General features: G+C 38.7%; 1 protein-coding gene across 2 annotated transcripts in view; it reads right to left on the minus strand.

Moving 5' to 3' along the window:
• TFB1M (transcription factor B1, mitochondrial) overlaps positions 1-23,225 on the minus strand; it is a 58,699-nt gene that overhangs the window by 22,164 nt on the left and 13,310 nt on the right. The window contains exons 1-4 of one of the 2 annotated variants that reach the window (XM_063707975.1): positions 21,345-22,321; positions 20,584-20,692; positions 19,064-19,215; positions 7,361-7,480 (exon numbers count right to left, since the gene is read on the minus strand). In XM_063707975.1, the coding sequence (XP_063564045.1) occupies positions 7,361-7,480; positions 19,064-19,215; positions 20,584-20,692; positions 21,345-21,347 (384 nt within the window). In that variant the 5' untranslated portion in view covers positions 21,348-22,321. Of the gene's footprint in view, positions 1-7,360; positions 7,481-19,063; positions 19,216-20,583; positions 20,693-21,344; positions 22,322-23,225 lie in introns of those variants that run through there. The other variant, XM_004044870.5, reaches the window with a different exon arrangement.

The raw sequence follows: 23,225 nt of genomic DNA on the forward strand, positions 1-23,225 counted from the left end.
AAGAATTCTGACGCAAAGAATGATTTCATGCAAATTAATGTGCTAGAACTGCTTTGACCCCATTAATAGTTCTCTCACTTTGCTGAATGTGGCTGGGTTTATATAGTCTATGTAGCCTTTAGTCCTACAGTAAAAGTTATCTTTATATCTGCTATATCATTCTATATATACTTCAAAAATAATTTTTCTTTAGCTCTGGAGTATTTTCTTCCTAAGTAGAAACAGGAATGTTTCAAACTCTCAGAAAACCAGCCATTTTATATGAAATAATGGCCCAGTGTATTGTTTGGAAGTGGCAATCCTGCAATAAATGATGTGGAGTCTCTCTATTCCTACAGGAATTCCTATCCCGCTGCGTTCATTCCTCCACCTGCACTCCTCCCAGCCTCACTCCCTCGCTACCAAAGCTCCTGCTCACCCTTCAGGATTCACACGGACCTCTCCTGTAAACTCAATCCTGACAGCCTAGAAGTTCAAGCCCGCATCTACGCTCGCAGAAAATGCTCTATTTAACCAACCATGAATTTAATAAATGCTCTCATTTAATCCTCACAATAGCTCACATGAGCACACCAAGACTTACGTAATGTGTACTGTGTAAAAACGCTCTATTTAAGAAGTCATGAAATTATGAGTTTACATGATTGCATCTCCAGCTAGACTGGGAGGTGTGGTGTCATTCTTACCTCTGCATTCTCAGTGACATGTCATGGCAAGTGCTTCCTAACACATGCCAGTCCTGGTCTAAAACCTAACACATGCCAGTCCTGGCTTAAACCTAACAACTCTACCAGGTAGGCACTATTCTCAGGATCTTACAGGACACTGAGGGCGACAGAGGTGACATAAGTTCCCTAACTTGCCCAAGTTCACACAACTAGTAAGTGGGGAGATGGTTCCAACCTGAGGGAACCAGGTTCTGGAGTCAAACCACCTGGGTGCAAGCCCTGGTGTGGGTGCATGGTTACACAGCATGCATTACTTAACTAAGGTCTTGGTTTGCTTAAGAATGGCATCTACCCTCAGAGTTCTCATGGGGATTAAATGAGATGATACACAGAAAGCAGACGGTGCACAGAAAGCATATGACTAGTGTTACTCAATGGTTCTTAGTCTAATCCAGTGGCTTTCCCTGGGGTGAGTTTAGCCTGCAGGGGACATTTGGCAATGCTGGGACACTTTTTTGGTTATCTCAACTGAGGTAGTGCTACTGGAATCTAGTAGGAAGAGGCCAGGGATGCCTTTATGTATCTTACAATGCACAGGACAGACTCTGGCAACAAAGAATTATCTGGCCCCAAATGTCAACAGTTCTGAGTTTGAGAAATCATAGTCTAATTTATCGAATATACTTATTCATTTTTCTTTGATAAAACGTTACCAAAACAAAACCCAAAAGACCAAAAATATCATACTTTTTTTTTAACCTGTGGAGCATGTGTATATCTATACATATGACTGAAGAATTCATCTAGTAATTCTGACAAAAATGATAGACTTAAATTAAGTCAGAAGAATTGGGTACAAAATTGGGATGGGTTTGGGAGAAATTTAGGTAATGTCAGAAGCTGGTTAACGACTGACTAGTTCTGAGGGTCAGCAGTTGTAAAGGTCTGGGGAGGTGGTGCTTAAGATGACCTCCAAGGTTTAGGCTTGGATGACCTGGGTGGATGATGCCATTAGTCAGCATAGTGAATAAGAGGTACGGGGAGGGCAGGCCTAGGGTAGTTAGACAGAAGTTCAGTTTTGGATGTGGACAATGTTTTCTCATATGTCTTTCATCACTATATTGTCAGCTACATGACTTTAGCAAATACTAACTTACTTGACTTTTGAGATTTTTAGCCTAGCCTATAATTCTGCAGAACACTATCACATTATTATCATTATCTCCAGTTACTTTTGTATTAATTTCATTGCATTTTACACATACATAAAAGTACTGTCTGCAAAAATGCAATTTTGTTTTTTCCCTCCTTGGATTTAGAATACTTACCGTTTATTCTTGAGCAGTTTATGGAAGCATGCCTAGTACTGAATTAAAATTGTAATAGCAAATACTCTTATCTCTATTCAACATGTATTTTACCTGATTTTTAAGGAGGATGACTCCGGTACTACTTTAATTATAAAAATGGCTTTTGGTTTATATTTATTTTTATTTTGGACTCAAGGGCTTTAAAAAAGAATTTGAAGCAACTTATAACATTGCAGCTATAATAAGTATAAAAACAACTGATAAAGATGAAAGACTAAAGTTACAAACAAAAAGAAGAGAGAAAAAATGCTTTTAAATGTTCCTGGTTGAAACATGCTAAAGCAATTAAACATGAAACTTAGTTTAGAACTTCCAAGCAACCACGGCAGAGAGGTGGCCATGTAAGTAATCTTACAGCTTTGTCTACTGGTAGGAAGCTAGACAGGATGCTGTGTCTTGGCCAAGCTCCTTCCACTTGGCCAGGGCAGCCACCCCCAGCTGCTGGCACTGATGGGTGCTAATGGCTCCCAGAGATGGAGCTGCCTCTACTGGGAAGTGACTGCCCCACTGCTCCCTGCAAAGACTGGCTGGTACAGGTTCCAATAAGCTGGTCCCTTGCCTCAAGGGAACACAGACGCGTGGGGCAATTTGTGCTACACAGCTTCTCCTCCCGCCGTGGTTCTAGGCTGAAGCTCCTCCAGGAGGAACAATATGCTTACTTAGCTCTTCCCCTGCCCTTTCCTGCTACCCTCATGCCCTTTCTCCTGAGGGCCCTTGTCGATACATTGCCTTTATGAAAATCCCATCTCAATCTGATTCTAGGAGGAGAATACAAACCAAAGACAGAAGAGTCTTAGTTAAGTAGGAAAATACTAGTGTTCTGACCTTAAACCAAAATGATTCTTGAATACAAGGTAAATATACAGCAGAAATAACATCCTCGATGTCAGATTTCAAAAAACACAAAAGCATGAAAAACAGTTGTCTCTTCTGTGGAACCATCCACCCACCAAACTCAAGACTATCTCCCACAGAGGTCAAGGCCTCAATAGCTGTGAACAAGCAGGGTTGGAAGCCTCTAAAACGCTCTTCAAAGGTCAAGAGTGGATGTCTCAAGTTCCAATCTTTTCTTTATGTGTCATGGATATATCATTAATTCATCTACAATTTAATGGACACTATTTATGCTTTAAATTTGTACCATGTTTGAAGGTAACTTGTTCTATATACCACACTTCCAAATAGGAAAAATTAAATATAAATTCTCTATAGCTTAAAAATTATAATCCTTACTTTTATATCAGAATACTACAACTTAGTCCATAAATACTTGTTTATATCATAACAATAACAACTACTTTGACTGGCAGCATTCACTGCCAGATACTCATATTAGGCACTCTGCATTGATTATTTCTATTCCTCACAAATGTCCTTCAAGGGCGGTATTATTGGTCAAATCTGGATGTAGTAAACTCAGCCTATTAACCCGACCAAGCTCTCAAAACTAGCAGTACTGGAATTCCAGCAGGTCTAGCTTACTTGGAAGTCTGCTGCCTCTACCAGTGTCAATTAAAAAGAACCTGTTACAACTCTCATAATATAACTAAATGATTTTTCTACTAAGTCGAGTAGAGAATAGTGTTGAGAACTGGCTGGGCGTGGTGGCTCACGCCTGTAATCCCAGCACTTTGGGAGGCCGAGGCGGATGGATCACCTGAGGCCAGGAGTTCGAGACCAGCTTGGCCAACATGGTGAAACCTCGTCTCTACTAAAAATACAAAAATTAGCCGGGCATGATGGCGGGCGCCTGTAATCCCAGCTACTCGGAAGGCTGAGGTAGGAGAATCATTTGAACCCAGAAGGTGGAGGTTGCAGTGAGCCGAGATTGTGCCACTGCACTCCAGCCTGGGCGACAGAGTGAGACTCTGTCTCAAAAAAAAAAAAAAAAAAAAAAAGAATAGTGTTGAGAACTAAAAAGCCTGTCCACTCTTTACGAACTATGTTAGATTATGAAGTCTATCACCATAATTCGTAAAAAAAAGACAGAATTTTGAGGATCTAGCTAATAGCTCAGTATTTCCCAAACTTGAGAAATGTGCAGAGTAGCTGAAAAAAAAGATTAAGCGTGGAACCCCAGAAATATGTGGATTCTCAGCGATCTACAGAGGCTAATAGAGAAAAGCTAGCTTGAGAAACTTAAGAAACAGGTTGTATTCTGTCATGAAAACAATTTTAGTTCTGAATTTGCATTGCAAAAGACATTGTCTTGTAAATGTAAATAATTTCATTAACAGTGAAATGAAAACACAAAATTAAAAAAATTCTAACTTAAAAGCTACATACTACAGACTCTAATAGTTTAAGAGACACTAAAGTAGACCAATTAATTAGCCTAATTTTAAGAACCTCAGAGGTTGTCTGTTTTGCAGACAGAAAGTATTTTGGGTTCAAATTTTGGGAACTACACTAGAGAGCTTAATAAGAGTAAAGTTCAGCAGTAATTCAGTTCAACTAGTCAGAACAGGATTGTAATAGTTCAATGGTAGTGAAAGTTCTGCCATTAAAGCTTGATTGAGTTAGTTAAAAGATTGAGAAACAGAAGGGATAGCAGATTCTCACAGGAAAAAATCCCAAAAGTGGTTGTAAGTAAGCCCCTCATTGTATCACAAAAGAAATTCTCTATATCTGATTCTTAGAGTTTTGATTGAGAATAAGTAATGAATGTTAGTAAATTTCTTCTGAGCATTAATCTCCCTCTCTCAACCACCCAGGAATCTGCCCAACCTCTATTTTTAGCGCTTAGCTTATCTTACCTTGTGTTGCAATTATGTGCGTCTAGGACTTTCTCTTCTTGTATGCAGAAGGTTTAGTTAGAGTACTAGCCTTCAATTAGTTTATCATCTCTGTAGAAACTCTTCCTCTTTCTTATTTGAGAAAATGAATTTTTTTTTTTTTTTTTGAGATGGAGTCTCGCTCTGTCACCCAGGCTGGAGTGCAGTGGTGCCATCTCACCTCACTGCAAGCTCCGCCTCCCAGGTTCATGCCATTCTCCTGCCTCAGCCTCCTGAGTAGCTGGGACTTGAGGCGCCCACCACCATGCCCGGCTAATTTTTTGTATTTTTAGTAGAGACGGGGTTTCACCATGTTAGCCAGGATGGTCTCGATCTCCTGACCTCGTGATCCGCCCACCTCGGCCTCCCAAAGTGCTGGGATTACAGGCGTGAGCCACCGTGCCCGGCCCAAGAAAATGAATTTTTAAAACATTTGCTCAATGTAACTGTCAGCAAAATATTTTCTGGCTTTCTTCAGAACATTTCTGCTTTGCCCTAATATGGTAAAACTACTTCAAAGCAGCAGAGAATTCTTTTAGAACTAAAATTTAGCCTGTAATCCCAGCACTTTGGGAGGCTGAAGCGGGTAGGTCACTGGAGGCCATGAGTTCAAGACCAGCCTGGCCAATATGGCGAAATCCTGTCTCTATGAAAAAATACAAAAAATAGCCAGTGTGGTGGTGCACACCTACAAGTCCTTGATAAGTGCTTTTCTGGATTACAAATAAATCCCCTGTATGTAATAGTTACAATATAATAAAAAAAGTGAAGTAAATTGCTATGAAAATGTTTAATTTGCCAAAACGTAAACATCCCTCAATAAAAAAAGGAATCAAAGACATAGCTAGCTTTCTTCCAAATAATAAATATTTTCTTGTGGCCTTAATCCCAGAGAAGGTAAATTTTAATTGATAAACTACATATGTACCTTACCACTAAATCAAAGATAAAGTGGATAACTTCGAAACTCCATCAAATAATCTCAACTAGGTAACTAAAACAGAGTTAGAAAGCTTCCACTAAAAATATTCGAATATCTATCCTAAGAACCCGTTAGTAAAACTTAAATAGCCTGGAGATTCTGGATAATGGTCATAACCATAACTATAGAGGCCTATGAGTAAGGATCTTGGTTTTTGATATAATGAGTCTTAACACTATTTAAAATGTTATATGCACACACATGTGCATGACAAGAAGAAATCAAGCTACATGGTCACTGGTTTTTTATTTTTATTTTTATTTTTTTCATTATAATGGCCACCTGTACTAGGAGAGAAAGTCCCTGAAAGCACAAATGTTTTAAATTTGAAGATAACCTATAAGATACCTCTAGTCATCAAATTCTGTCTTGGATCTAATTATTCTAGGAGAAGTCATTCGCAATGTCTCTGAAGTCTGAGATGCTGAAGGGAGGTGGCACCGATAGCAAGCTCCCTGAGCTCGATTTAGAAAAAGCTGACAATTATGTCCGTTACGTAAGCGGAAGATGGCCTGACTTCCTAGTCACCTGAATGCTCAGCTAACTGGCCAAATGGCAAAGAAATATGAAGGTGGCAGCAAAGAGCATGGAGATCACTTAGGTGTCTTCAAGACAGACAAGTAGATGTAACACTATTGGTTAGGGTCTCCATTCTAAATCTAGAATCTATATCTAAATCTATAGTCACATAATGCATTTTTTTCCATGCTATCTCTTGTTATTTATGAAGGATACATGATGCAAGGGAAACTCTGCAAGACCTTATATTTGAGAGTTTTAGGGACCAGTGAGAAATTTCTGTTCCTCATGAGGCTGTGAACTCCCTGAAGGCAGACTCTGCCTTCAGGATTAGGCTCATATCCCTGTAGACTCCCCTTGCTACCCAACGCATTTTCAAGCAGTAAATGCTCAATATACATTCACTGAAGAAAAAGATGAGTTTTTAATAGTACACATCTTGTAGTAACTCACCAAGCAGTGGTTTTGCTAAAACAGACAACAGTTTTTTTTAATTTTAATTTTTGGCAGAGAAACTCTGTTTCTGTAACTAGCACTTACTCACATAACTAGCATATAATAGTCAAAGCCTAGTTTAATATCCAACTGTTTCTTCCACAGATGATTTACCACAAATAACACTACCATAATAAGGTCTCCCAAAAAAGTGTTAAGTAAATAATGTTTGATGTAGCTTTAGTTAGAGGTCTCTAACAGAAAACACAAAAGTATTTTATTTCTTTTCTCAAATATTGGGTGACCGTGTAACTTATCTTCCATACGGGGATACTTTAAGAGTAACATCATGAAGATGAAGATGATGAATGATACTGCCACCAGGGTAACATGCATGAACCTAAACATTTAGTCACCCTACCTAAGGAGAACAATTATAGTAAGAACTAGCTATTCATATTATGATTTTTGTGGTTCTTATTCAGAAGTAAAGTACAGTGTCAGTTTGCACATAAACAAAGGTTAGATCCTAGAGGTTATTTCCTATGACACATCCTCAGGGGAACAAACGTCCTAATTGTGATATACTACAACAAATAAGCAGAAACTTACCTCTGGTTTGGGGACAAAAGCTTGTCCTGGAATTGTAAAGATGTGTCGAACATTGCAGAGGTACTGAGCCATAACAGAGAGGCGACTACGCTGTTTGCTTCCTGTATTGGCTGCAAGTCTCTAGAGAGAGACAAAAATGAATTTTAGCAAATAATTAGTCCAGCCTGATTAGATGAAAAAGAGTCAACATTCCATTATTTCTGAACACTAGGTGGACTTTTTGAGGCAAATTTGAAAAGGGTGGGCTATCTGACACATGACACACAGCAAACATGGGGAATATTTTCCTCCAACATCAACTGAGGTACACCTAAGAAATGTGAATTATGTCATATATAATGCACTACAAAAATAAGAACATTTGCTCTACCAATGGCTGTTGGGATTTTTGAACCACTGTTATATTCTATAGCAGAAGGTCCTACATAAAACAAGCAATCAATAAATACTTGATGAAGAAACTAGCAAGCATAATGAAAAATGAAAGATGCTTAAACACTTAATTTTCTGAATCACCCCAATATATGAATGAACATTTTAAATGGTGTGCTTTTCAAATTCACTTAATATAGTAAAACCTTGAGTATTCAGAACCCTTGGGAAATTGGCTGTTCTTGACAAATAATTTTTGTAAAAACCTAGTAATTTATTCTTTTAAACACTCAAACATTTCTGTTTTGCAATTAATTAGGTATATTTCAATTAATTCATAAATGCAATGCAATTTCAATTAAAAGTCCAACAGGATTTTAAAAATTAATTTCCATATGTATTATATATATATTTAAATTCCATGTAAAATTTATGTAAGGCCAAGAATGGCCAGGACGCTCCTGAAGAATACCAACAATGATAGGGGAGCTCACCCTACCAGACATCAAATTGATGCAGGCCCAGACAGATCAATAAAACAAACGCCTTAGAAACAGACCCAAGCACATTAGATATTTAACACATGATAGATGCGATGTAGCAACTGCTAACAGAAAAGGAAGGATCATTCAGTAAGTGACACCGGTGTAATTAGATATCCATAGGAGAAAACAGTAGGTCCTTATCTTATGCCATAACCAAAAAAAACTCTAAGCAAATTAACAATAAGTGAAAAGCAAAACTTTAAAATTTTTATAAGCAAATATCTATGACTTCCATGGTAGGGAAGAATTTCCTAAAGATGTAAAAGCAGAGCTATATAAGAAAAGACAGACAGACAGACACACACACATATATGTATATATGTATGTATATACATCTTTCTAAAATATATGTATCTATGTATGTCTTTTCTTATATAGCTTTGCTTTGGGGACAAAATATATATATACGTGTGTGTATACATATGTGTATATATATGTATATATATACATGTGTATATACATATGTGTGTGTATATATGTGTATATGTGTGCATATGTGTGTGTGTGTGTGTGTGTATATATGTATATATACATATATATATATATTTTTGATCTTGGCTGGGAACAGTGGCTCATGCCTGTAATTCCAGTGCTTTGGGAAGCCAAAACAGGAGGACTGCCAGAGGCCAGGAGTTCAAGACCAGCCTGGGCAACACAGCAAGACGCCCTCCTCAACAACAACAACAACAAAAACCACTGTACTTTATTAAAATTTTTAATTTCTGTATAATAAAACATTATAAATGTTTATAAGTCACAGACTAAGAGAAAGTATTTGAAATTTATAGTGTTCAGAATACAGATGAAATTCCTATACATCAATAATCATAAGATAAATAGCTAATAGAATATATAAGGCAACTCACATAAAAGAAGTCCAAATAAACCATAATATAAACTATGCTCCACCACAGCACAAAGTAGGAATATGCAAATTATAACATTACATATAATTTCATACACATGAAAAACCTAACAGAACCTGATATTGGAGAATATCTGCAGCTACAGGAACTTTCAGATACTGCTAGTGAGAGAGGAAATCTGTACAAGCATTTTAGCATAATTTGGCAATATACAGTAGAGCTGAAGCTGTGTAAAACCTCATGACCCTCTAGGTCTCTAAGAACATATCCTAGAGCACAGCGTACATACATACTTACACGGGCAATAGGTATAAAAATGTTCATTATGGTATTATGTGTAATGTCAAGAAATGAAAAAAATAAAAATCAACATGTGAACGAAAAAATAAACTGTGATAATTTTGATAATGGAATACGAGACTGAATCCCAAAATGGAATAAAAAATAATCAAGTCACAGAAAATTTGTACAGTATAATGCTATTTGTATAAAATCTTGAAAAGATTACTCCTATCATTTACTCTCTCTGAGTGTGTGTGTGTGTGTGTGTATGTGTGTGTGGTGTATTTATCTGCAGTGCAAGGATAAAATATGTATGGAAATAATGATGACGAAGTTTAAGATAGTACAACTCATAGAAGGGAAAGAAAGGGGATAGAAGAGGGCTCCAAACATATCAACAATATTTTATTTCTTTAAAAAAGATATAAAAATATGGCAATATATTAAAATTGAACAGAGCTGAGTGGTGGGTAAAAAAATTTAGGGATGCTTATCTTTCTAAAATGTATCTTGCCTCTCTGTGTTCTTAAGAGCTCAAAGGACATTCTAACCCTCTTCTGAATGATTCAGGGGCAACATTACAAACACCAATGATTACTGGAATAATCCTGGGGCTAGGTAGGCAGGCAGGGGGCCCCACTGCTCAACAGTAAAAGACACAGTGCTTTCTGAGCTGGTTTGCAGCTGCTGGGTTTGCTCTTTCCCGCTTCACTGCAATGCACACACATAGTCTAATCACTTCTTTTCCTTTGCTGCTTGTAGCCTGCCGTGGACATGAAAACCATATAATTTACCTTATTAGAGCTTTGCCTTAAGGAAGATTAAAAAATAGGTTCTGTGTGAGATATGGAAGAAACTTCCTATGGGCAAAGTTATAGATGGTACTCAAAGCCAACCTTTCATCTCATACCTCTTCCCCATGACCTTTTTATTTTAAACTGTCTGGCTCTTGTCTGTTTGGAGAGTTGAAATTATTGGGATGCCGTACTCAAGATAAGTGATGAGTTACTATAGCATGTAAGACAAAATATAATCTTTCTTACTAAAATGTAAAACCAAGACACATATACTCTCATACAGCTACAAAAAATGACAGAAGTAGAGATTTAAGTTAAAGAATAAGCTTATGGATCAAGTGGTCAAAAATATTTCTAGTTCTTCATAAAGTAAAAAAGTAGCTTAATCTTACTACTGGCAGAAAATTCAAAAATTCAAAATGCATTGCAAATTTTAATATCCAACTGGCACAATTCAAAAAAGATCTTATTTAAGTATTTAAGTATATTTCACTTAGAACACATCCAGAAACGTCAGGGGAATATGTGTCCCAATCCATTAACCTGACCCATTCAATTCAATCTTTGTAGCATATATCCCCAGGCTGTAGAGATGAAAACATGCGAATCATATATTTCAATTTAGAAAAAAGCAGCACACATAGCTGTCCCTAACTCATTAAGGAAAAATTCAAATCACAGACCAGAAAGCTCTACAAAAGATTTCATTCAAAGCTAGCATAAAACTGAAATGGTCTATCAACCTCAAATATACATTACTGTTTCTGTGATAGATATACTACTGGGAAAGCTATAAAAATTCAACATCCATTACAAGATAGATGATTTTAGCAACAAAAGGTCAGGAAACCAAACTAGTTAATTTTTCTTTAAAAGGAAACCTCTAACCCTTGAGCTTTTAAAAAGCATTTTGATGGAGTATGAGAAAAACAAGGGGTCAAAGAATTTACAAGGACAGTGGTTTTTTTTTTCTTATTAATCTAAAATAATTTTTAGTACAAGGAGAAAAATTAGGCTTACACTTGAGAAGCTACACAGCCATATATCAGGGACAATGAGAACTATGTAAGGTAATTAATGGAGAGGGTGACTCCCTCCCTGCTTGGGATGTGCTCATCAACAGCCAGGGTCCTCTGGAGATGGTGGGAGAAAAAGAGGCTGATGCTGGACCCAGAAAGAAAAGAACACAGGGCCAGCAGCATCGAGAACTTGCACATCATGACTTTAGCAGAAAACACACTACCTGTACTCAAGTTCAGCCTTCCCTGTAACTACTCCATGACCTTCTGGAAGGCATTAAACCTTTTGAGCCTCAGTTCATCATTTATATTAATAAAATGATGTTAGATGGGATTAGTTCTCACTTACTGCTTAACAGTCTGATTATATTTTATGAACTGTAACTTCATATTGTCTATAAGTCCCTTAATGCATATGAGCTGAATTCTTACACTTAGATCCTGTAGTGCTAGAGACAGGAATAAGACGACGGTGCTCATTTATTTCTGTTTTGTAATTCACAAAGCCAATCAAAGTAAATGTTAAAAAGAGCTTCCTGTGGCTAAAATACAAAATTACATATACAGCCATGTCAAGAGTAAATGGCATATAAGAAAATGCTGCTATATGAAATGGTGCGAATTACTGTCCCTGCCCAAATCTCGCCAAATTGTAATCCCCAACGTTGGAGGAGGGGCCTGGTGAAAGGTGATTGGATCAAGGGGGCAGATTTCCCTCTTGCACGACAGTGAGTGAGTTCTCATGAGAACTGCTTGTTGTAAAGTGTGTAGCACCTCCCCCCTCTCTCTTCCTACTGCTCCAGCCACATAAACCATGCCTGCTTCCCCTTTGCCTTCTGCCATGATTATAAGTTTCCTGAGGCTTCCCCAGCCATGCTTCCTGTAGAGTTGCAGAAATGTGAGCCAATCAAACCTTTTTAAAATAAATTACCCAGTCTCAGGTATCTCTTTATAGCAGTGCATAGAATGGACTAACATAGGGGCTGGGCGTGGTGGTTCACGCCTGTAATCCCAGCACTTTAGGAGGCTGAGGCGGGTGGATCACGAGGTCAGGAGATCGAGACCATCCTGGCTAACATGGTGAAACCCCATCTCTACTAAAAATGCAAAAAATTAGCCGGGCGTGGTGGTGGGCGCCTGTAGTCCCAGCTACTCGGGAGGCTGAGGCAGTTGAATGGCATGAACCCGGGAGGCGGGGCTTGCAGCGAGCCGAGACGGCACCACTGCACTCCAGCCTGGGTGACAGAGTGGTGAGACTCAGCCTCAAAAAAAAGAAAAGAAAAGAAAAGAATGGACTAACATAGTATATATTCTCCCACTGAAACTTTCACTTGCAAAATGTGAAAATCAGAGGACCAGTGTTACCTAGACATGTAAGGCATTCCATAAATTAGACTCTATATAAACTCTTCTCAATATTCATGCTAAAATTGAACTAAAATCAACTTTTTTTGTTAAAGAAAAAGAATTGCATATGGTGAAGTCGAAGCAACACTATTATTAATAACCACAACTGACATGCTGAGTCACCGAAAATATTACTCCCCCTCTTCTTAAGCCTCTGTTTCTTTGTGTTTCCCCCCACACAAATAGAGTACATAGTATTTTGTATCTCTATTGTGTTATTCAAGAGCAGAAATACCAAAATAATCATGTCGGCTGAGAAAAATAAATCCACAGATGTGGTTTAATAAGAAATATATTTGGACTTTGTCGCTGGCTCCTAAAGCCCTTGAAATTTCCTGAGTAATCGGCATGTCTTGCTTTAAATTCACAAGTCCCCCAGAGTTTACAGTAATGAGATAACTTAGGATGAGGCCTCTAGGTAGCTCAAGATGGGGCTGGTCACTGAGGCCAATTGATTACCCATTACTCAAGTGTAGGTAAGGTGTTTGTTTCCCTGAGTTTTTGAGCCATTCTGAAAAATGATTCAATCTGAGGAGGGGGACATGGAAACCTCTGATTAATTTTATAGCTGGTCGCTCAGAACTCCTAGAGGCCCAGATTTGTGACTGTCATCTGAAGTGAGGCGCAGTCTTGTGGGACTTGGCCCTTAACTTGTGGGATCTAACACTAAAAACATGTGGACAGTGTCGGAATTGAATGAAACTGCAGGATACCCAGCTGGTGTTTGGAGAATTGGAGACTGCTTGGTGTGGAAAAAACCCACACATCTGGTGTCAGAAGTTGTATAAATGCAGAGGAAACAAGAATGGTTTCTGTCAGAACCAACATATCCAAAGGTTGAGAAAAACGACAAAGAAAACTCAGCATGGGCCCAATTCAAACCAACCCAAGAGAATTAGCAGGTTCATGAAGAGGAAATGACAAAGACCTTAAGAAAAGTGGTGATATCATCTCAGGGTTCCTAACAAACATGAAACGGTCCTACATTTTTATGATGGGAAGTTCCAAGACTCCTGAGAGAAAGATTTTATGGCCAAATCATCTAAAGGAAAGTTTTTCAACCTTGGCATGACTGACATCTTGGGCTGATTAATGTTGGGTGGTTCTTCACTGTGGGAGGCTCTGCTGTGCACTGAAGAATGCTTCCCAGCATCCCTAACCTTCTATCCACTAGAGACCAGAGCCCCCTCCCAGGTGTGACAACCAAAAACATGTCAGACATTGCCAAATGCCCCTGAGGAGCAGATAAGGCAAAAGTGCCCTTGTTGGAAATGATTCCCCTAAACAGAAACAAGGGTAAAAAGAGAAGGATAGATCTAAGAAACGAAATTCTTATGATACATTCGAATTATCTGAGAGGAAGGCATTTAAAGAATTAAGCTTATGTAGTAGTAGAGTCTATTGATTTCAAACAAATTCTGGCATTAAAAAGTTTTGTTCTGAAACAACTATAAAGCTGAATAAGTCATAGGAAACAAGAGTTTGCATAAACAGGACAACAGGTGGAGCAGGACTGTCATTACTGAAATGGAAAGGAGATGAGCCTTAGATGCCCGGCCTGCAGAGGACTGGAGGCCCTTCTCAGGCTGCAGCAGAGGCAGGGGGCAGCTCAAACTGAGCCTAGGGGGTCTCCTGGGCTCAGGGAGTCAGAGCTGGAGATCTGGGAGGCCTCGGCAGGCAGAATTTGTGGGGCAGACTACCAGAGACATGGAAAACGCACACACGTGGTGCTCACACGTGTGCAGGAGCAGCGGGTGGGGGAGACAGGAACAGGAGAGGGAGAGAGAATGTGAGGCAGAGCTCCTGAGGTAGCAAAAGGGTCCCAAGGGTCCCCCAAGTCCCCTGCTGAGCACTGATCTGCAGGTGCCTGAGGCTTGGGAGCCTGAACTAGAACCAGGGGAAGGGAGGAGCAACTGGGGCTCACATGGCTCAAGAGGCCCTGCAACATGCAGGGCGTTGGGTGCCTTCCTCAGAAAGGTCAACGATGTAGTACTGGGGCTCAACTAGCCCCAAATTAAAAGCTACCCTGGATCCACCAGAACAATAAAAGCCTCAAGCAACCTCATCTATGTGTCACAACAAACCCAACACTCAACCCAATACCACAAAATCCAGCCCTCACCAGCATTAAAAAAAATAAAATTCTCACAATACCTGATGTTTTGTCAGAAATTATCAGGCTTTCAAAGAAACAGAAAAATGCAACCTATAGCAAGAAAGGGAAATCAATCACTAAAAGCGTACAGAAATGATAGAGGTAATGAAATTAGCAGGCAAGGATCTTAAAACAGCTACTTATTTGTTCAATTTTTTGAGACAGGGTCTTGCTCTGTCGCCCAGGCTGGAGTGCAGTGACATGATGACGGCTCACTGCAATTTGATCTCCTGGGCTCAGGTGATCCTCCCACCTCAGCCTCGTGAGTAGCTGAGACCACGGGCATGCAGCACTGGACCTGGCTAATTTTTTATGTATTTTTTGTAGAGACAAGGTAACACAGGGAGCTATGTTACCCAGGCTGGTCTCGAACTCTGGGCTCAAGCAATCCTCCCACCTTAGCCTCCCAAAGTGTTGAGATTACAGGTGTGAGCCAGCACGCCTGGCCAAAACATCTACTTTAAATATCATACATACAAACATACATACAAAAATGCCAAGGAAGGCATGAACATAATGAGGACAGAAAGAGAAGATCCAAAGACCCAAATGGAATTTAGAGATAATTTTTTTTCATAATAGTTAACCAAATATCCATGCATTTGCTTAATTCTTTCCTTCACTGCTGATTTTTGATCTGACCATTATCAGATACTGCTAAGGTGTCTGCATCGGGCTTTCTAGTCTAGTAATTGCTCTGTCACGTGCTGCTTCTCATACCGCTTTAATTATTAAAGCTTCACCATACATTTTAGCATATGACAAGGAAGTCTTCTCTCATCACTCTCCCTTTTCAACATTTCTTATGTATTGTTGCAGGTCTATTCCTCCAGATGATCCTTAGAACTGCGTATTTCAAGATAAGTTCTTTGAGGATTATAATTAGATATACATAATTCTTGGAAAAATCAGCATCTTTAATCATTTTTCCTTCTGGGGCTATGATATTTCTCTGGATTTATCTCAGTGACCTTGAGATTCTCAGTTAGGTTTTGTAGTTATTTTTATATATGCCTCTCATTTTTTCTTAGGTTTTCAAAATAATTATTTATCTCCAAATAATATTTTTGTACTTCTCATTCCAATAATGGTATATTTCCCTTGATTCACTCCCTGTTATATTTAGTTTTCTATTTATTTATCATGAATTCAATCTTAAACTCTCCTGAGTTTTTGTAACTTTTTTTTGACTCTATGCAAACTTGACAGTAGTTTTATCAAATTCCCCTTTTAATTGGCTCCAATCTGGACTGGTTATTCTTCCTGAGGACTCCTTTCTCTCTGTCCTGTAGGGAGCCCTCTGCTTCCTGGATTTCATGTCATTTTTTTCTTGATGTTTCTAATCAGACCAATGCTTATATGATGTCTCTAACCAGACCAATGCTGACAGAGGTGCTGACAGGGATCAACAAGGGCTGACTTGTGAGTAAAATGGAGCTAGGTTAATTGAGACCCATATGTTAAAAATAGTAAAATTGCTTCTACTTCACTATACACAGAGATCAACCCCGAGTGGACTATAGATATAAATGTGAAAGGTAAACATAAAGCTTCTAGAAGATAACAGAAGAATATCTTCATGAACTCAAGATAAAAGTGTTTCCTCAACAAAACACAAAAAGCACTAGACATAAATTTAAAATTAAGAATGCCTGCTCTTCAAAAGACACCATAAAAAGAAAATAACAACATGCAATAGAGTAGAAGAAATGCTCAACACATTTAACTAAGGACTAGTATGAAGAGTATTAAAGAGTATGTGAGAACTCCTTCAAATCAGTAGGAAAAAGATAAGCAACCCAAAAGAAAGGTGAGCAAAAAGCAAGCACTAAAAACAAGGAACTCAAAAAGGCCAGTAAACACACAATAGTGGCCAATTTTGCTACAAACCAGCAAGGACAAAATAAAACACAATGACATTCCATTACCCTGAGATTAATAAAAATGTACAAGTCTGGCAATAGTGAGTACTGGCAAGAATATGGAGCAAAATGAACTCATACACACTGCTGGTGGGAATATAAACAGGTGTGATGATTTCAGAGATCAACTTAGCATTATCTATGCAGGGGTGAAGATTTGCAGTTCCACTCCCAGGTAAATACCCTAGAGAAATGTTGCCCATGTGCCCCAACCGACACAGTATGGAATGTTTACGACAGTTTTGTTTGTAAAAACAGAACAATGAAACTAATTCATGGTCCACCAACATGAGAATGAATAGATAAGGATCTTACACAGTCAAATAGTGGGTAGTATATATAGCTACCTAAATAAACTACAGTCATAAGCAAAGTCAGTGAATCCTACAAAGAATGTTCAGGATAAAAACAATACATACTATATGAATACATATTATATAAACCCAGTTGTCAAAAGTGGACAAAACTGGGCTGGGCGCGGTGGCTCACGCCTGTAATCCCAGCACTTTGGGAGGCTGAGGCAGGTGGATCACGAGGTCAGGAGATCGAGACCATCCTGGCTAACATGGTGAAACCCCGTCTCTACTAAAAATACAAAAAATTAGCCGGGCATGGTGGCGGGCGCCTGTAGTCCCAGCTACTCGGGAGGCTGAGGCAGGAGAATGGCGTGAACCCAGGAGACGGAGCTTGCAGTGAGCCAAGATCGTGCCACTGCACTCCAGCCTGGGCGACAGAGTGAGACTCTGTCAAAGAAAAAAAAAAAAAAAAAGGACAAAACTAAAGTGTATTCATCATAGGAATGTAAATCTGTGTGATAAGACTATGCAAGGGAATAAATCCAAAATTCACAGTAGTGATCACCTTAGTAGCATGGGATGGAAAGGACATGGAATCAGAGTAAGGGATACAATGGGGTCTCAAAGGTACCAGTGATTCAATTACCCATGTTGAGGGTGGGGATTCAGGAGTTCCCTTTATTAAGTCATCCATGTACATGGGGATTCAGGAGTGCCCTTTATTAAGTCATCCATGTACATTATACAGTCATCCGTCAGTATCTGTGGGTTCCATATCCATGGATCCAACCAATCCCAGATCAAAAATATTCAGGGAATAAAAAAAGGATGGTTGCATCTGTACTGAACATGTACAGATTTTTCCCTTATCAGTATTCCTCAAATAATACAGTGTAACAACTATTTATAAAACATTTATACTGTCTTAGGTATTACAAATAATGTAGAGATGATTTAAAGTATATGGGGTGATATGCATAGGTTATATGCAAATACTACACTGTTTGACATCTGGGACTTGAGCACCTGTAGATTTTGGTATTTGTGGGGGTTCTGGAATCAATCCCCTATGGATACCAAGGGATGGCTGTATACTCTTGTACTTATATGTCATAATAAAATTTTTTTAAAAAACCACTTAAGAGTCTGCACATCCCTCCTTATACCTTTGCAGCTCAAACACCACCCCTGCTTACCCTGGAGGGTTTACTTTCTAGAGTGAACCCAGAACACTTCTGCCATGGGAATGCAGGCATAGCAGACTTCACTGAGGTGAGGGAGGAAGTACAATTTATATACTGAATAATGAGACCCTCAATCCCCTTCTCTTTCTCAGCTCCAAATTGATTATCACATTCTTCCCGCATGCCCCGCCGAGACAGAGTCTTGCTCTGTTACCCAAGCTGGAATGCAGTGGCACCATCTTTGCTCACTGCAACCTCCGCCTCCCAGGTTCAAGCAATTCTCCTGGCTCAGCCTCCTGAGTAGCTGGGATTACAGGCAACCCCCCACCACACCCGGCTAATTTTTTTTTTTTTTTTTTGTATTTTTAGTAGAGACGGGGTTTCACCACATTGGCCAGGCTGGTTTCAAACTCCTGACCTTGTGATCCGCCTGCCTCGGCCTCCCAAAGTGCTGGAATTACAGGCATGAGTCACCATGCCCGGCCAATTATCATATTCTTTAACTGCCATGCCATTAAGCCTAAAGGATCAATTTTAAGGTATCACGTGCCAATCCTGGGTATGGCCAACAGGGCATCGCTTTTGTCTTTCTCCAGTGGCATCGATGGCTGTTGCATCCCTGTGTTTACCACACTACCTCCTTGGCTAACATACATCATTCATGTTTTCCCAGAAGCTCACAGCAGTTACATCTGTCATCATCATCAAAGTTTTAACTTTTGGCTGAGCTGCTGCTGGGTTCTTGTGTGTGTAATAAGATATTAACTTAGAAAACACAGACTGTGGTAAAAATGCAGTATTATTATTTTGCTTTGGAATTTGAACATGTGATAAAATAGTCACAAAATGTTAACTTACCTCTGCCACTTCCTTTTGAAAAGTCAAAGTCATCTGAGTTCTGCCATAAACAAAAGGTCCATCTCTACAGGAAATATTTTCAAGCCACTTGATAATCAGTGGAGTTGAAACACTAAAAGGCAGATTTCCAATAATATGTACATTTGGAGGATCTGGTGGCAGAGGAAAAAACAACCTGAAATGATTCCATCAATATATTCTGAATACAATTTCAGTGACGAGTAAAATCAGACTGGATATTAATAGCATCAAAGAAAAATATATAAATAGACATGGCTAAATTTTTTTTTCCACTTATTATTCAAAAGCAATGTTTTCTCACAATCTGCTTTGGATTATTGAGGAAAAAATTATACTCAATTACTGCTCAGTTACTCAGAGAAAAGTCCCTGAATTTCTGGCCTAGGAAATACAGGAAAAAGAGTTGGCTTGAGGAAAAAGAGAATTCATTTTGGACATGATGAGGTTAAAATGCCTATGGAACACCTAGATGAAGCTGTCAGAGGTCAGATGCCCAGGAAGGGGGTACAGGCAGCATATAAAGATGTGAATGTCTGCAATACGTAGGTGGTAAGTGAAACCATAGGAATGGAGTAATCTGGCAAATTTGTCCAAAAAGAAAAACCCCAGAAACAACAATATGTACAAAGTGGGTAGAAAAACAACCACCAGCTAAGAATAGTTAGAAAAAGTTCACAAATGTAAAAGGAAAAACAGGAGGGGCTGGTATCAGGGAGAAAAAGAGCAAGAGAAATCCTCCGGAAGACTATGGATTACAGTTAAATGAATTTGGGAGAACTCAGTCAGATAAGGTTTGAAACAGGTAATGAGGAAGGCATTGTGGTTCCAGTGTGGCTGGGCTGCGGCAGAAACCTGAAGGCTGCATGCTAACAACAGGAGGGCCTGTCAGCCGGCAGAGACTGCAAGTGCGGCCCATCTGAAGGAGTCTGGTCATGGGGGAGGCCAGAGACATGGGGGCAGCCAGATGTGGAGGCACCTAAGCCCTCCTCCGTTTGTTCTGAGAGTCTGTTATAGGAAGAAACATACCCTATTTATCTATGCATTCTGAAGGGCTGCACACAGCAGGTACCCAATAAACACTGTGAATGAAGACTGCCTTGGTTGGTCATTGAATGTGAAGAATAATAGAAAAAGTTAAAACAATGGCTTGGGCATGGCTTAGTTTACTAAAGCACTTCTTTTTTTCCACTATTTGGAACAAATAACAATTGATAGTTTACCCTATCCTTATATGGTATCACAAAAAATGGTAAGTTTATTTGCACAGAATACAAAACATTTGGAAATGAGACAAATGAATTAGAACTAAAAAAAGTAACTAGATTTTATAATTTGGAAGCAAGTAGCAAGAGAAAATTATAATACACATTATTTAATTCTGTTCAGATAATTTAAAATATAAACATATAAGACATTTGTAATAAATGTATCATAAAATGAACATTTGTGATATAAATAATCATAAAAGAAATGTTTTATAAGTACCCAAAAGCACTTACCATCTTCCCAGGGTCTTTTAAGACTTTCTGAAAAAGCCTTTTCTACCTTAAATGTCAAGACATCTCCATGAACAATTCTCAGTTTCCCAGGTGCTGCATCAGAAAGCATCTAGTTTATAAAAAGATCAGTAAAATGAGCTCATATACTTATGCAAGTAACAAAACTGAACTTTTTAAACCTGTGCATTTAAAAAATCAGTTAAAAAAGTCAGAGACTGGGGTGATCACTAATGAACAAATACTACATCACGTCTATTGCAACAGACAATGGTGGCGTTTCATTTTAACACCTATGAATGATTAGGGATATTAACAGACAGTACAACACTAGCTTACAATTTTACAAATATATTCGTGTAATTTTGACCTTCAGGATGACTTCTATTTCTATATAGATTTAGCATAAACTCACTCCTATCAATAAGTTTTTAAATTAGAGACTAAAGACATTATCATGAAATACAGAGAATTAATCAGGAGTCAACCATATGAAAGATAAGCTTAATTTAACTGTTTTTATAGCCTAAATATATATACAAAGGATTGTATATATCATCAAGATCTTTAACTTAATATATAAGTAGATTTAGCCAAGTAGAAAGTCACCTGTCGATGCCAGTCTCCACTTGGCACTCTGAGATACTCCTCTGACCAGAGCATCCCTAATCTTAATATTTGTTGATCCATAGCCCTTATCGACCTAATGAATTACCCTGGATGTTTAACAATAGCTACTTCCCAACCTATTTCCACGTACTAACCATTGGCTTTCTTTCCTTTTCCTTCTGTCTTTGTGAGCAAAAAGGGGAAAAAAAGCACTTTTTCCTTTGTAGTCTTTTTCTTCTTCATTCCACCTACTCTACCACCACACTCTCACAGTACTGAAGAGTTGGCACTTAATTCAAAAAACTTTATAGCTAAGTTATCTATCAATTCATATTGTGTTAAGTGCCCCATGCCCAACACAAAACTGATTCTTGAAGTCCTTAGTTAAATATTAAAAAAGTCTCTGAGCTTATAAATTTACTTAAAAGGCAGGACTGAATGTATCAATGAGAAGAAACATCACTGCTAAGGTAGATTTCAAGGGAAGAAGTGACTCTCTTCCCACATTAAGTCAGAGCTCGGAGAACCTTGGCTTCAACTCAGTTGCCAAGATTCTAGAATGTGCCCAGCACTTTATAGGGATGGTGAACAGGCTCAAAGGGAACATTTGCCCTGAGCCTACCTTGGTCCTAATTCTCTAGGTCCATTAAAGCTGATTTTTTTTCTCCTAACACCTCTCCTTGCCCAACTCATACAACCAAGAGGGAGGATAAACAAGATGATCACAGAAGCCAGAAAGGAGACACTGGACCAAGAAACATGGCTTGTGGATTAGTCCACATTTGTGTCAACACTGTGCTGTGCATCTGCCTCTTTACAGCACTTACAAACTGTATCTCAATTTCCCCTGCAACGACATATACTCCTTAAGGGCAGGACCCATTTCCTATCTACCTTTATAGCCCCTGTAGCTACAGCAATGCATGGTGAGTGTTTAATACATATTTAAGAAGTGCATGAATAAGTGAATGACCAAATGGCATTCAGGTCTCTGTAAAGCTGGAAACTTTCTCTTTCAGCCTGGGAGATGTTGGCTTCCCAAATTTGTAGGGTCTAGAAACTTGCAAAGATTTACTTCACAAGTCAATCAGGCAGATTTATACAAATAATCTTTCAGAAATAAATAGCTGAAATGCCTCTATTGGTAAGAGGCTAAACGTACTTTAAGTCTGGAAATCATCTAGTTTGATATGTTTAGCCATGGTAGTTTAGCAAAAATAATTGCATGCCTCTGATACTAATGTACTTATGGATTATTTTAAATTACCACTAGTTACTAAAACTTGATCTGGTGAGTTCCAGGCAATAAATCTTGGAAAATATAACGATTTCAATATACTAAAAATTTAAAAAGAGACAGCTCTCTATGCGGCATGCTCTTAATGTATAAAGCCACATATTTAATCATAGTACTTATCAATGGAAAACGCTAAAATTTTTTCTATAATTATGTTCACAAAGTTAAAACAAATTAGCACGCCAAAAACAAAGAGGCAGAACTAATAGCTTAAGTCTCATGATGTCAATATATAGAAAGTATTTAATAATTAGTAGTTAGGACTAAAACACAACAAAACAATGTAAATTTGGCTGTCTGACGTTAACTTAATTTGAAACGTTAACTTTTCCCACCCTGACAGGTACAACTGTATATCTAAAAGCTAATATAATATAAATAAATTTACCTTCCTTTCCTGGGTTTTCTTTTTTGTTTTTGTTTTTTGTTTGTTTTTTGAGATGGAGTCTCGCTCTGTGGCCCAGGCTGGAGTGCAGTGGTGCAATCTTGGCTCACTGCAACCTCTGCTCCTGGGATTCAGGCAATTCTCTTGCCTCAGCCTCCCTAAGAGCTGGGATTACAGGTGTGCGCTACCACACCTGGCTAATTTTTGTATTTTTAGTAGAGACGAGGTTTCACCATGTTGCCCAGGCTGGTCTCTAACACCTGACCTCAAGTGATCTGCCTGCCTTGGCCTCCCAAAGTGCTGGGATTACAGGTGTGAGCCACCCTACCCACCTCCTTTCCTAGGTTTAAAACT

The sequence above is a fragment of the Gorilla gorilla genome, chromosome 5 (genome assembly GCF_029281585.2).
Source record: "Gorilla gorilla gorilla isolate KB3781 chromosome 5, NHGRI_mGorGor1-v2.1_pri, whole genome shotgun sequence".
Taxonomy (NCBI): Eukaryota; Metazoa; Chordata; class Mammalia; order Primates; family Hominidae; genus Gorilla; species Gorilla gorilla.